At 61.3% G+C, this 11,935-nt stretch overlaps 1 protein-coding gene across 1 annotated transcript in view; it reads right to left on the reverse strand.

Annotated features, from left to right (window-relative positions):
* HUNK (hormonally up-regulated Neu-associated kinase) overlaps positions 1–2,719 on the reverse strand; it is a gene marked incomplete at its 5' end in the record, with an annotated part of 56,645 nt that extends 53,926 nt beyond the window's left edge. The window contains one exon of the mRNA XM_080656982.1: positions 2,477–2,719. Coding sequence (XP_080513108.1) covers positions 2,477–2,719 — 243 coding nt within the window. The remainder of the gene's footprint in view (positions 1–2,476) is intronic.
* Between the last annotated feature and the right edge of the window lie 9,216 nt (positions 2,720–11,935).

Genomic DNA, 11,935 nt, shown 5'->3' on the forward strand with positions numbered 1-11,935 from the left:
GACAGCAGGTACGTGAGGGTGACTTCACCTTTGTCTTGGCCCCAAGGAGACAACACCCCAAGTCGGAGTGGGGGTGACAGCGGGGGCGGGGGAGTGTCTCGTGAACTCGGTGCTCCTTTGGGGCAGAGCCACGGACGCACACGAGCATTTTCATCTCCGTCTGCCAAGCCCCAGATCTGCCCGTCAAGCACTAGAGGTGCTGGATGGGGAGATAAAAGCTGAGCGACACCCACTGTTTCTTGAAAGCTGGCAATTAGGGGAGCGAGGACCCAGGTTTCTCAGGATTCTCACGATGCTGAGGCTGGAGAAGAGCCGGCAGGGAAATCGTCTGTCTCCTCCTACGCCCTAAACACCTTCCTGGCCCTCACCGGATCCACCTCCCGGCCCAGCACAGGCATTCCACAGCCACTCCCAGGCCCGCCCTCGCCGAGGTGAAGCCAGATGGATCCAGATGGATCACTCAAGAAAGACTCGAGGAGCCCTGGCCGGTGTGGCTCAGTGGATAGAGCATCGGCCTGCGGACTCAAGGGTCCCGGGTTCGATTCCGGTCAAGGGCATGTACCTTGGTTGTGGGCACATCTCCAGTAGGGGGTGTGCAGGAGGCAGCTGATTGGTGTTTCTCTCTCATCGACGTTTCTAACTCTCTCTCCCTCTCCCTTCCTCTCTGTAAAAAGTCAATAAAATATATTTTTAAAAAAAAAGACTCGAGGAGGGAGAAAGGGCGGGAGCACGTGGGGCTGCAGGGAGCTCCTGATCTCGACCCCATCTGGGCAGAAGCTTCCTGCATGCCAGCGTGCCCACACTGAGCCCTGGGACCCGGGCAGCCAGGTAGGGGCTGAGCGCTGAGTGCCAACAGCCCCATGTCCTGGAGCAAAACTGCCTCAGGGAGGAGCGGGCACCACGGGACAGACCCCCCAGACAGACCCACCTACGCTGGGGAAGTGGGAGAAGCTAGAGGCAGCTGGGGACCTTGGCCCTTGCTGTCAGCAGAACGCCTTGTCTCCCCTTGCCAAGTTTCACGAGGAAACATACACAGCAGCCTGAATCCTACACGTTTGGAACAAGAACGAAGTTCCACCTCCCTGGCCCACAGGACCTCAAACAGCAACCTCGGGCGGTGCGCCCCTGGGGTTAGGCGGGGGCCTGGGGTTAGGTGGGGACCCCAGGGAAGGAGCAGTCCTGGGGGCTGGGAACCAACCTGCCAGGGAGCCCTGCTGCCCCGGGGACTAGAGCGAGGCCTGAGCTTCCTTGGAAGCGTCGCTCCCCTTTCTGCACGGAAATTCCAGCGAGAGGCACTGCTGCGAGCACTGCTCTGCCCCCCTCCGCTCCGGCACAAAGGGCTGGAGGAGCACCGGGCAAAAGGCCAGGGTGGGGAGGCCCGCACTCAAGTGCAAGGGGTTCCAGGGCACAGGGGGGACCCTGGAAGGAACCAAAGCCGGGGGAGCGTGGGGAGGGGCGCCTCACACTGCAGCCGGAGGTCCCCCACAGCATTCCGGGGCTCCCAGCTGGGCACAGAATCCAGGTCCCAGGTGGAAAGGCGGGTAGGGAGCCCACAGACACCCTGCCTCCCCCCCCCCCCCCAATACTGCTGCTGCCTCCTGGGCTCTGGGCCACAGCAGCCACCACTCCAGGCCCCCGGGGAGGACCCCAGCCTGGAGGCCTGGAGCCTGGGGGGACCTGAGCGGCCTCACCATCGGGGTGACCCAGGGCCTGCGCCGCCGCTCCCCTCGGAAGTCATCACAATCTTGGGCTTCTTCGCCCAGATCTAAGTGACCGCTCAGGTCTATCTACCTGGGCCGCGCGGGCAAGAGTTCACACCTACTAACTTCTGACCTGTCCCAAGGCTCCAGGCGGTGCCCCGGGGGTGGCGTGGGGGTGGGGGGTTGTTCTTCCTTTGCCTTCTCCTCCCGCAGAAGCAGAAGAACGCCCTGCAGTCCGGGGCGCCTGCGTGCACTTCTGTACCTGCCGGAGCGGGTCCTTCCACGCAGGCAGTGGGGGAGGGGCGGGGGGCCCCTCGGCGGGAAAACTTCCCAGCCGCCCCGGCACGCAGGTGGAGAGATCCCCCTCCTTCCCCCAGAGCCCAGGTGGGGGGCTCAGGCTCTGGGCTCCCCCAAGGGCTGGCTGATCCGCCCCCTCCCTCCCCATGAGGGCGCACGCACTCCCGCCCTGGCTCCTGCCTCTCCCCCCACTTCAGCCCCGAAGGCCTGGAGTCCAGCCCCCCAACCGCGCTGGTGTCCGCCAGGCGGCGCCTTCCAAGAGCAAAGGGGCTGCGGGCGGCTTCCCGGGGGAGCCCCACCCCCAAACGGACTCCAGACCACCCTTCGGAAAAGGCCAGAGCCCGGCGGCCTGGCCTGCGCGCGGGGGGGAGCTCTCCCTCTCCCTCCCGAAAGGAAAGACGGGGCGGGGGCGACCGGGACCCCGCAGCCCTGGGCCCGAACCCCCCCCCCCCCCGCAGGCCCGCGCGGCGCCCGCTCACCTTCTCGCCGGTCAGCACGTGCAGCCCCTCGCGCACCTTGGCGAAGGAGCCCTCGCCCAGCTTGCGGCTGCCCACCAGGTAGTTGCCCACGCGCTTGTGGTGCTGGAAGTCGCGCAGCCGCTCGCGGGGCACGCCGCTCACCCAGGCGGGCAGGAAACTTCCCTCGCGGGCCGCGTCCTCGCCGGCCCCGCCGCCCCCCGCCGCCGGCTCGCCCAGCAGCCCGTCCCCCGCCGCCGCCGGCATCGCGCCCGCCGGCTCCTCCTCCGGCTCCCGCGGCTCGGGCTCCTCCCGCCGCCGCCCGGCCCGGCCCCGCCGAGCGCGCGCAGACAATAGCGGCCGCCCCGGGCGACCCGGGCCGGGACCCGCCCCCAACAAGTTCTTCCTCGGAGGGTCGCCCGGCCCCTTTCAGGACGCGGGCCCCGCCCCGGTCCGGCCCGGGCGGCGGAGGACCGTGGCCCCGCTTGGGGGCGCGGGGAAGCGCTCTGGCTGGCGGGGAGCGGCGGGGGGGGCGGTCCGGTGCCCGGGTCCCCGATCCCGGCGCCGCCGCAGCCTCCGCCCCGCCGCCGCCGGTCCGCGCGGGCTCGGGTGCGCTCCTAGCCGGGCGCGCGGCGGGCTGCAGGCGCCCTCTGGGCGGCCGCGGAAGAAAGCCCCATTCAGTGGGTTTGCAGAAATTCAATCCGGGCGCGGGCGGCGGGAACGGCGGGCTCCCTGCGCGGCCCGTGCGCTTTCAAATCCCGCGTAGCCCCTCCTCCCCGCGCGCAACAGCCGCGCTCGCCCCTCGCCGGGGAGGGGCGGCTGGGCGGGGAGCGGCGCAGCCTCCCGGCGGCGGACTGGGGGACCCCGCGCGGCCCGGCAGGCGCGCGCTCCCGGCCGCCCCGTTAGGGCCGCCTCCTGCCGGATTGCGAGCTGGGGTTTTCTGGACCTTTCGGCGGTGAAATCCGCCCCGCAGCCGCGCCCACTCCGGGCCGGAGGGAGGGAGGAAGGCGCTCCCGACACGGTGTCCAGCCCGCCTGGCAGACGGTAGGCCCCCCTGGACCCTGGGCGGGTGGACGGATGGACAGATGGAGGGGCGAGCGCAAAGAAGGAGGGGGCGCCGGCGTCCGCCCGGGATCGCACGCAGACGGGACTGCTCGAAGGAGGAGGGGCCGCAGGAACCCGGGCGCCGGCGGCCTCTGCCCGCAGGTTTCCACCTTTGCTTCCCGCCGCGATGCCGCGGGCGCCGGCGGGACGGGACCGGGCTCCGCGCTCCCGGAGGCTTTGTTCCGCGCGCCCCTGGCTGCTCCTCGCTCCACCGCTGCCCTGACGACTGCACCTTCCCCGGGATCCCCAACGCCTCCTCGGACCAAACGCGAGGCACCTGTGGAGAGAGGCTGGCGGGGGAGAGGGAGGCCACCTGTTTACCAGATGCTACCTGTTGAGCCGCGGGATGAGAGGCGCCATCGCCTCCCGCAGACTGAGCCCCGACCACACGGCGCCAGAGCTGAAGGGAGGACTGGCCCCGACCAGGCTCCTTGCCTTGGACTCCAGCAAACAAGTCTTACCTGACCCGCGTGGATGCTCTGAAAGTGGGGGGCGGGGGGGAGGGAGGGAGGGAGGCGGGGACCGCTGTCACTAATCCAAGTCCTGGGGGCTCTCCGACCCATCCCCAAATGACCCAGGGAAACATCTATCTTAAACAGATCTAGTTTTAAATGGAACCTGCACCCAGCTACTCAGGGTTACAAGCCACCAGCCCTGTATGGCTGAGCGGGGTCTTTTTAAATATATTTTTTATTGATTTCAGAGAGGAAGGGAGAGGGAGAAAGAGATGGAAACATCCATGATGAGAGAGAATCATGGATTGGGCTGCCTCCTGCACGCCCCACGCTAGGCATCCAGCCTGCATCCCAGCCATGTGCCCTTGACCTGAATTGGACCTGGGGCCCTTCAAGTCCACAGGCTGATGTTCTATCCACTGAGCCAAACCGGCTAGGGCAACAGCTGTTTTTTAGCCATCTACCCACTGTTTCAGTTTTTCATTACTAAATACTAGGGGCCCAGTGCACGAATTCATGCACCTTGAAAGGAACTGTGGGCTGTGAAGCTGCAGTGGGCACAGGGGCGGGTCTCAGCCCATCCTCCTCGCCCCCACCCAGCCCCCTGTCTGCCAGCAGCCCAGCTTTCGCCGCTGCTCCCACGGGCTGACGGTGCAGAGCAATTGGGGCCAGCGCCAGCAGCGGGTGCGAGCCGGTCCGGCTCCGGTGTCCTCAGTGGGTGCCAGCTGCAGCTGCTGCCCCAATCACCCCTCAGGTGCAGGGGGAGGTGGAGAAGCCTTGAGGCGCGATCGGACGGGCAGCTGCTGCTCCCACCTGCTGACGGCGCGGTGCGATCGGGGCCAGCACCGGGCACTGGCAGCAGGTGCGAGCGCCGGGCAGGACCGGGGCACGCAGGAGCAAAGAATCTTCAGTAACCACCAGAGGCTCGCCCCGATGACAGCAACCGGTGCCCCGCCGTGGTCTGGTGGCCCCGCTCACCTGCTCCACCATCCCGCCATGGCCGACGCCCGCCATGCTCCACACGCCCACCCCCTGGTGGTCAGCACACGTCACAGTGACCGGTTGCTCGGTGGTTCCGCCTTTCGGTCTATGTGCCTATTAGCCTCTTACTATATAGGATACAGTTTCTAGTCTGGCCGGCGTGGCTCAGTGGTTGAGTGTGGACCTATGAAGCAGGAGGTCACTGTTGTGTTGCCGGTCAGGGCACATGCCTGGGTCGCGGGCTCATCCCCAGTAGGGGACATGCAGGAGGCAGCCGATCAATGATGCATGTTTCTATCTCTTTCTCCCTCTCCCTTCTCTGAAATCAATAAAAATGTGTGTGGCCCTGACCGGTTTGGCTTAGTGGATAGAGCGTCGGCCTGAGGACTCAAGGGTCCCGGGTTCGATTCCGATCAGGGGCATGTGCCTTGGTTGCGGGCACATCCCCAGTGGGGGTGTGCAGGAGGCAGCTGATCGATGTTTCTCTCTCATCGATGTTTCTAGCTCTCTACCCCTCTCCCTTCCTCTCTGTAAAAAATCAATAAAATATATTTTTTTAAAAAATGTGTGTGTATATATATATAAAGATACAGTTTTGAATGTTTTTCTTGCTGTGTTTAAGGGACTTCTTTGTCACCACCCCACCCCCCACACAATTTCTGCAAGACCCATGCAATCTCTAATGCCTCTAATTCATCACATTTTTTGTTGTGTTTTGTTGTTGTTGTTAATCCTCACTCAATGATATTTTTCTTTTTTTAATTCTTTATTGTTGAAAGTATTACATATGTCTCCTTTTTCCCCCATTGGCCTCTCCCAGCCACTCCCACCCCCCCCCCCAGCTCATGCCCTCACCCCCTAGTGTCTGTGTCCATTGGTTATGCTTATATGCCTGCACACAAGTCCTGTGGTTGATCTTTTACCACCCCACCCCCACCCTATGATATTTTTCCACTGACTTTTAGGGAGAGTGGAAAGAGCGAGGGAAAGACAGAGAGAAACATCGATGGTTTAGAAACACAGCGATGGGTTGTCTCTCGCATGAGACCCTACCACGGCCCCGGCCGGAGAGGAGCCTGCAGCCAAGGTATGTGCCCTGGACCAGAATCGAACCCAGGCCCCTTTGGTCCGCAGGCCAACACTCTCTCCACTGAGCCACACCATCTGGGCCAATAATCACATTTTTAAGAGGACAGTAACTTGGGGGAGAGGGCACAGTTCTCTAATGAATGAGGCATATGGCGCTCACTGTGGGATCCAACCCATTCTGAGTCTTCGTTCAGAAAAGCTGTGGGTGCCCTGCTGGTGTGCAGTGGTTGAGCGTCGACCCATGAACCAGGAGGTCTCGGTTCACTTCCCCGTCAGGGCACGTGCCCATGTTGCAAGCTTGATCCCCAGTAGGGAGCATGCAGGAGGCAGCCGATCAATGATTATGTTTCTTTCTCTCCCTCTCCCTTCCTCTCTCTGAAATCAATTAAAAAAAAAAAATTTTTTTTTTTTTTTTAAGCAATGCTTTGGGCACCTGCCAATGTTGTACTAGTATTAATAGAGTTTGACTTATTTTTTTAATTCAGGACATTAGCTCTACATGAAAATTCAGAAATTCCCTTATGGTGTGAGGCAAATGTCAGAGACTGTTCATCAAAGTCTTTATGACCTAAAAAGAAAAAATTAGCTTCAGGCATAAAAATGGTGGGAGACATTCACAATGAAACAGAGATCTTCTTTCCTTTTAATTATCCTCCCGGGGCGGACGTCAGGAAAGGGGTGAAGAAGAGAGAGAAAACAGGTCTGTTAATTCTCTTTCAAGCCTGATGCTGGGTTTGGCTCACGTTCACTGCTAATTCCATCAGCCGGGACGGATAACGGAGAGAAGTCAAAATCCTACACCTGCCCGGGCTTGGCGATGGTTTTTGAACTACAGGGCCGGCTCTCTGCCACGGCCTTGTTTCATGGAAATAACCGCAGACTTCCGCATGTGAGACACATTCGTGCACAAAACAGCGTGTGGCCCGGGGATCGGGTCCGCAGAAAACATCTGGCTGAAAAGCCGTTGTCCAGCATCCAAGACTTTCCGCTGGTCCCGAGCTGAGTTCCTTCTCCCCCTGTGGGGTCACCCTGGGCACTCGGTTCCAGCTGTCCTCGCCCCTATACCTTTTCCTTTGCGCACCCCCCCCACCTACCCCTTCCACCTCATTCCTACCTGGTCCAGATGTCCCCTTTCCCATGAAGCCCTCCCCAAGCAGCTGTGAGAGCCAGTGGCTCCTGCGCCCGCCCACGTATCCCTTGGGCCAGGGGTGGGCAAACTTTTTGACTCGAGGGCCACCATGGGTTCTTAAACTGGACCGGAGGGCCGGAACAAAAGCATGGATGGAGTGTTTGTGTGAACGAATATAAATTCAAAGTAAAGGAGCGGAGGGGAGAGCAAGAGAACCGGATAGAACAGCCGGATCCGGCCCGCGGGCCGTAGTTTGCCCACGGCTGCCTTGGGCTCTATTTCTTCTCTTTGAGACTCACTGAGAACGGGAGCGGCATCTTCTTTTACATTTCACTTGCCCTGGAGCGCCTAGCGCGGTGCCCGAGACAAAGAAATATTTGTCCGATAAATGAATGAAAGTCCTTACTCACTACTTCTCCAGTGAGCAGCTTTTCGTGGCTCCTGAGAGCAAGACCTCATCTGTCCTGGGGGAGGATAGATCCAGTAACTTTCTAAAAGCTTTTGCAAGGCCCAGCTGGCCTGGCTCCGTGGTTGAGGGTCGACCTATGAACCAGGAGGTCACAGTTCAATTCCCGGTCAGGGCACAGGCCCAGGTTGCAGGCTCGATCCCCAGTGTGGGGCGTGCGGGAGGCAGCCGATCCATGGTTCTCTCTCATCACGGATGCGTCTATCTCTCCCTCCCTCTTCCTCTCTGAAATCAGTAAAAATAAGTAAAAGAAAAGCATTTGCAGGTGGTTGGTTGCCTTTCAAAGATGGGCCATTCTCTAACTCTGAGGAGTCAACCCTCCGAAAAGCATTAGAGACGCCTTCTCGGTTGACTCCTGCATCAGCTTCCTTCCTCCCGGCCTCCTTCCCCGTCTCCTCCGCCGCCCCCACCGCCACCCCCTCTCCCCGCCCCTGTGTGGGGAGACAGACGAGGTTCCCAAGGCCCAGCCTGGAGACCCAGCTGGAAGCAGTGGGAGGCAGTTAGCAGGAGCAGCTGGCCCGCCAGGAAATGAAGTCGGCTAGAGCGGTGGTCGGCAAACCGCGGCTCGCGAGCCACATGCGGCTCTTTGGCCGCCCCTTGAGTGTGGCTCTTCCACAAAATTCCACGGCCTGGGCGAGTCTGTTTTGAAGAAGTGGCTTTAGAAGAAGTTTAAGTTTAAAAAATTCGGTTCTCCAAAGGAATTCCCATCGTTGTCCTGTTGATATTGGGCTCTGCGGACGAAGGAGATTGCCGACCCCTGGGCTAGGGCATTTGGCTGCCAAGAGCCGGCGGGGGACTGGACGCGGACGGATGCCCAAGCCAGACAGCTTGCCCGGGAGGCGTCTGTGAAGCCCGCACACCAGTCCTCCCCCAGCAGAGCTGCCAGTAAGGAACGGAGCAGGACTCGCACCCAGGGCCGGCGATCCTGTCCGCCACAATCCCACCACACCCAGCTGTGGGCAGGGCTCCCACTTCGTGAAGGCTGGCTGCTGTGCGTGGCCTTGATGACGAAAAACTTCCCCAAAAATGCGTCCGGCCAGCCCGTGTGGCTCAGTGGTTGAGGCTGTGAACCAGGAGGTCACGTTCCGATTCCCGGTCAGGGCACAGGCCCGGGTTGTGGGCTCCATCCCCGGTGTGGGGCGTGCAGGAGGCAGCCGGTCCATGATTCTCTCTCATCATGGATGTTTCTGTCTCTCCCTCTCCTTTACTCTCTGAAATCAATAAAAATACATTTTAAAAAAAATAAAAATGAGTCGGGACTCAGACCTCTGCGCCTCAGTTTCCCCCACCGTACAACTGGGAGGTCGAGGGAGTGGGACCAGAGTGAGTCTCCCATCAATACCGACCGCAGCCCCCCACGAACACGCGTGTCCCGTGACCGAGGAGCCCAATGCCTCCTCCCCAGCCTGGACCCCCGCCCTGGGCCCAGAGCCTGTGGGCAGCTCACTCCAGGTCCAGCAAGTGTTACAGGATCGCAGACACCACCACCCTCCTCACCCCTTTCCTAGGACTTCACCCAAGTTCACCCCCAAATCTAAGAGCCGCCATCCTCTGCCTCCTCTCCTCCCTGGCCCTCCTATCCCATCCCTCCATCCCTCCATCCCTCCATCCCTCCATCCCTCCGTCCCTCCGTCCCTCCATCCCTCCATCCCTCCATCCCTCCATCCCTCCGTCCCTCCATCCCTCCATCCCTCGGCAAATCCTAAGGCTCTGCTTCCCCGCGTGACCCCTTCCCACCCCTCTGTCTCCTCTGCAGGCCCTCCTCGCCCCTCTCCTCAGGGTATCCCTGGCTCCCACACCAAAGTCAACACCATCTCTTTTTTTTTTTTTTTTAAATATATTTTATTGATTTTTTACAGAGAGGAAGGGAGAGGGAGAGAGAGTTAGAAACATCGATGAGAAACATCCATCAGCCGCCTCCTGCACGCCCCCTACTGGGGATGTGCCCGCAACCAAGGTACATGCCCTTGACCGGAATCGAACCTGGGACCCTTCAGTCCGCAGGCCGACGCTCTATCCACTGAGCCACACCCGTCAGGGCACCATCTCTTTTTTTAATATATATTTTTTTATTGATTTCAGAGAGGAAGCGAGAAGGGGAGAGAGAGAGAAACATCCATGATGAGAGATTGATTGATCGGCTGCCTCCTGCACGCCCCACACTGGGTGTGGAGCCCACAACCCGGGCCTGTGTCCTGACCGGGAATCGAACCCTGACCTCCTGGTTCATAGGTCGACGCCCAACCGGTGAGCCACGAGGTGGGGGGACACCAGCTCTTAAAAATGGGACTCGGATCACATCAGCCCCCTGCCCCACCCTGTGCACAGGACCCACCACAGAGAAGACCTGGGGTGCCTGGTCCCATCGCGGCACCCTGGTCCTCAGCAGCTGCCCCCGGAGGCCCAGCGCCTGCCCCCGGCTCTCCTGCGGGCGCCCAGCGCTGTCTGCTTCCGTCCTGTCCCTGATGCTCCCGCCCCACACACCTCTTCCAGGTCCTCTGTCTGTCTGTTCGTCCTCCATTCGGGGCTGTGTCTCCCCGGAACCGGCGTCAATGCTGCGCAGGGACCTGGAGAGGGAGCGGCACCCGGGCAACTCCCAAGATGGGACCCGGGGAGCGGGGCTGTTTGAGCCCTTCGCCAGCCACACGCGCACTCAGGCCGCCAGGGGCCCAGGGCTGCCCTGGACCACAGGGCCACATGCGGACAAGGGGGGCGGGCGCCCCCTGCTGGTTGGATCGGCTCTTCTGTCCACAGACCAAATGCAAGGTCCCCCCTGCAGCTGGGCGACCCCCCTGCAGCCTGGGCGACCCCCCTGCGGCCTGGACGACCCCCCTGCAGCTGGGCGACCCCCCTGCGGCCTGGACGACCCCCCTGCAGCTGGGCGACCCCCCTTCGGCCTGGACGACCCCCCTGCAGCTGGGCGACCCCCCTGCGGCCTGGGCGACCCCCCTGCAGCTGGGCGACCCCTCTGCGAGCTGGGCGACCCCCCCTGCGGCCTGGGCGACCCCGAGGCGGCGCGCACCTCCCCTGAGCACCCCTGTCCTCCGGCTGCAGAGGAAGCAGCCCCTGTGCGGAGGTGCCCGCTTTGCCAGCTTGGCACCGGGATGTGTTTTGCCAGCACCGCCTTTCTGACTGTTCCAAGGGTGTGTGCGCGTTGTGGGGACACCCTGGAGGAACGTGGGGTTCCTGTTGTCTTCAGTCACGGTGGAAAGTGTCTGGGACATAAGTTAGAAAACACGGAGTTTGAAAGAAATGGAGGTGGCAGCTTTCTGCTGGGCTCTGACCTTAGAAATATGTCACAGTTTCTGCCAGCTCGGGGTGGGCCTGAGACTTCGGGGTCTACGGACACATCTGGAATCTTCGCAGGGGGCAGGACAGGGCCTGGGCTGCAGAGACGTGGCATCGTGAGTGAGGAACATCAGTCATCAACCGGGGAGACTTCTGGGCACCTGGGAAAGACCGAAGATAGCACAGGGCCCCTGCGTGTGACCCCACCCTCTGGAGCTCTGGCACCGCCAACAGGGGGGCTCACCCCGGGGACACCTGCTCCAAGCGCACCACCCTCCCAGGACGCCAGCCCCTGTCTGGGCTGATACAAAGCACAAACTCCACGTGTACCCGAACCGTGCCCGGCCGACCAACAGGGACACACGTTGTCTGAATCTGGAGCATGAACTTAACATGAGCTAATTTCACCCCTGGAAATTTGGCGCATTTTTTCATTATTTTTATGTTTTATGGTTCACTGATGGTGTTCAGAGAGCGAGAAAGGGAGAGGGAGAGAGAGAGAAACATCAACGTGAGAGAGAAACATCGATCGGGTGCCTCCTGCACGCCCCCTACCTGGGATCCAGCCGCAGCCCAGGCCGGTGCCCAGACAGGGAATCAACCCCCAGCCTCCTGGTGTGTGGGAGCCACCCCCGCTGGGCTGGGAGCACGCTCCCCAAGACCGTCCGCTCCTCTGCTCGCTCCTTGCAGCGTTATTGACAGCGGCGTGGGAACAAGCCAAGGGTCCGTGGACAGAGGAAGGGGTAGACACATGTACATATGTACATAGGCCATTCATGGCCATAAAACAGAACATCACTCAGCCGTGGGAAGAAAGAGACCCTGCCATTGTAGACAACGTGGAGGGAGCTGGTGGGTACCGTGCTAAGTGAAATAAGTCAGACCGAGAAAGACAAATACTGTCTGCTCTCACTGATGGGGGATCTAAAGAGCCCAAACGCACAGAAGCAGAGAGGGTTGGAGGTTGCCCC

This window comes from Plecotus auritus (assembly GCF_963455305.1).
Source record: "Plecotus auritus genome assembly, chromosome: 2".
Classification (NCBI taxonomy): Eukaryota; Metazoa; Chordata; class Mammalia; order Chiroptera; family Vespertilionidae; genus Plecotus; species Plecotus auritus.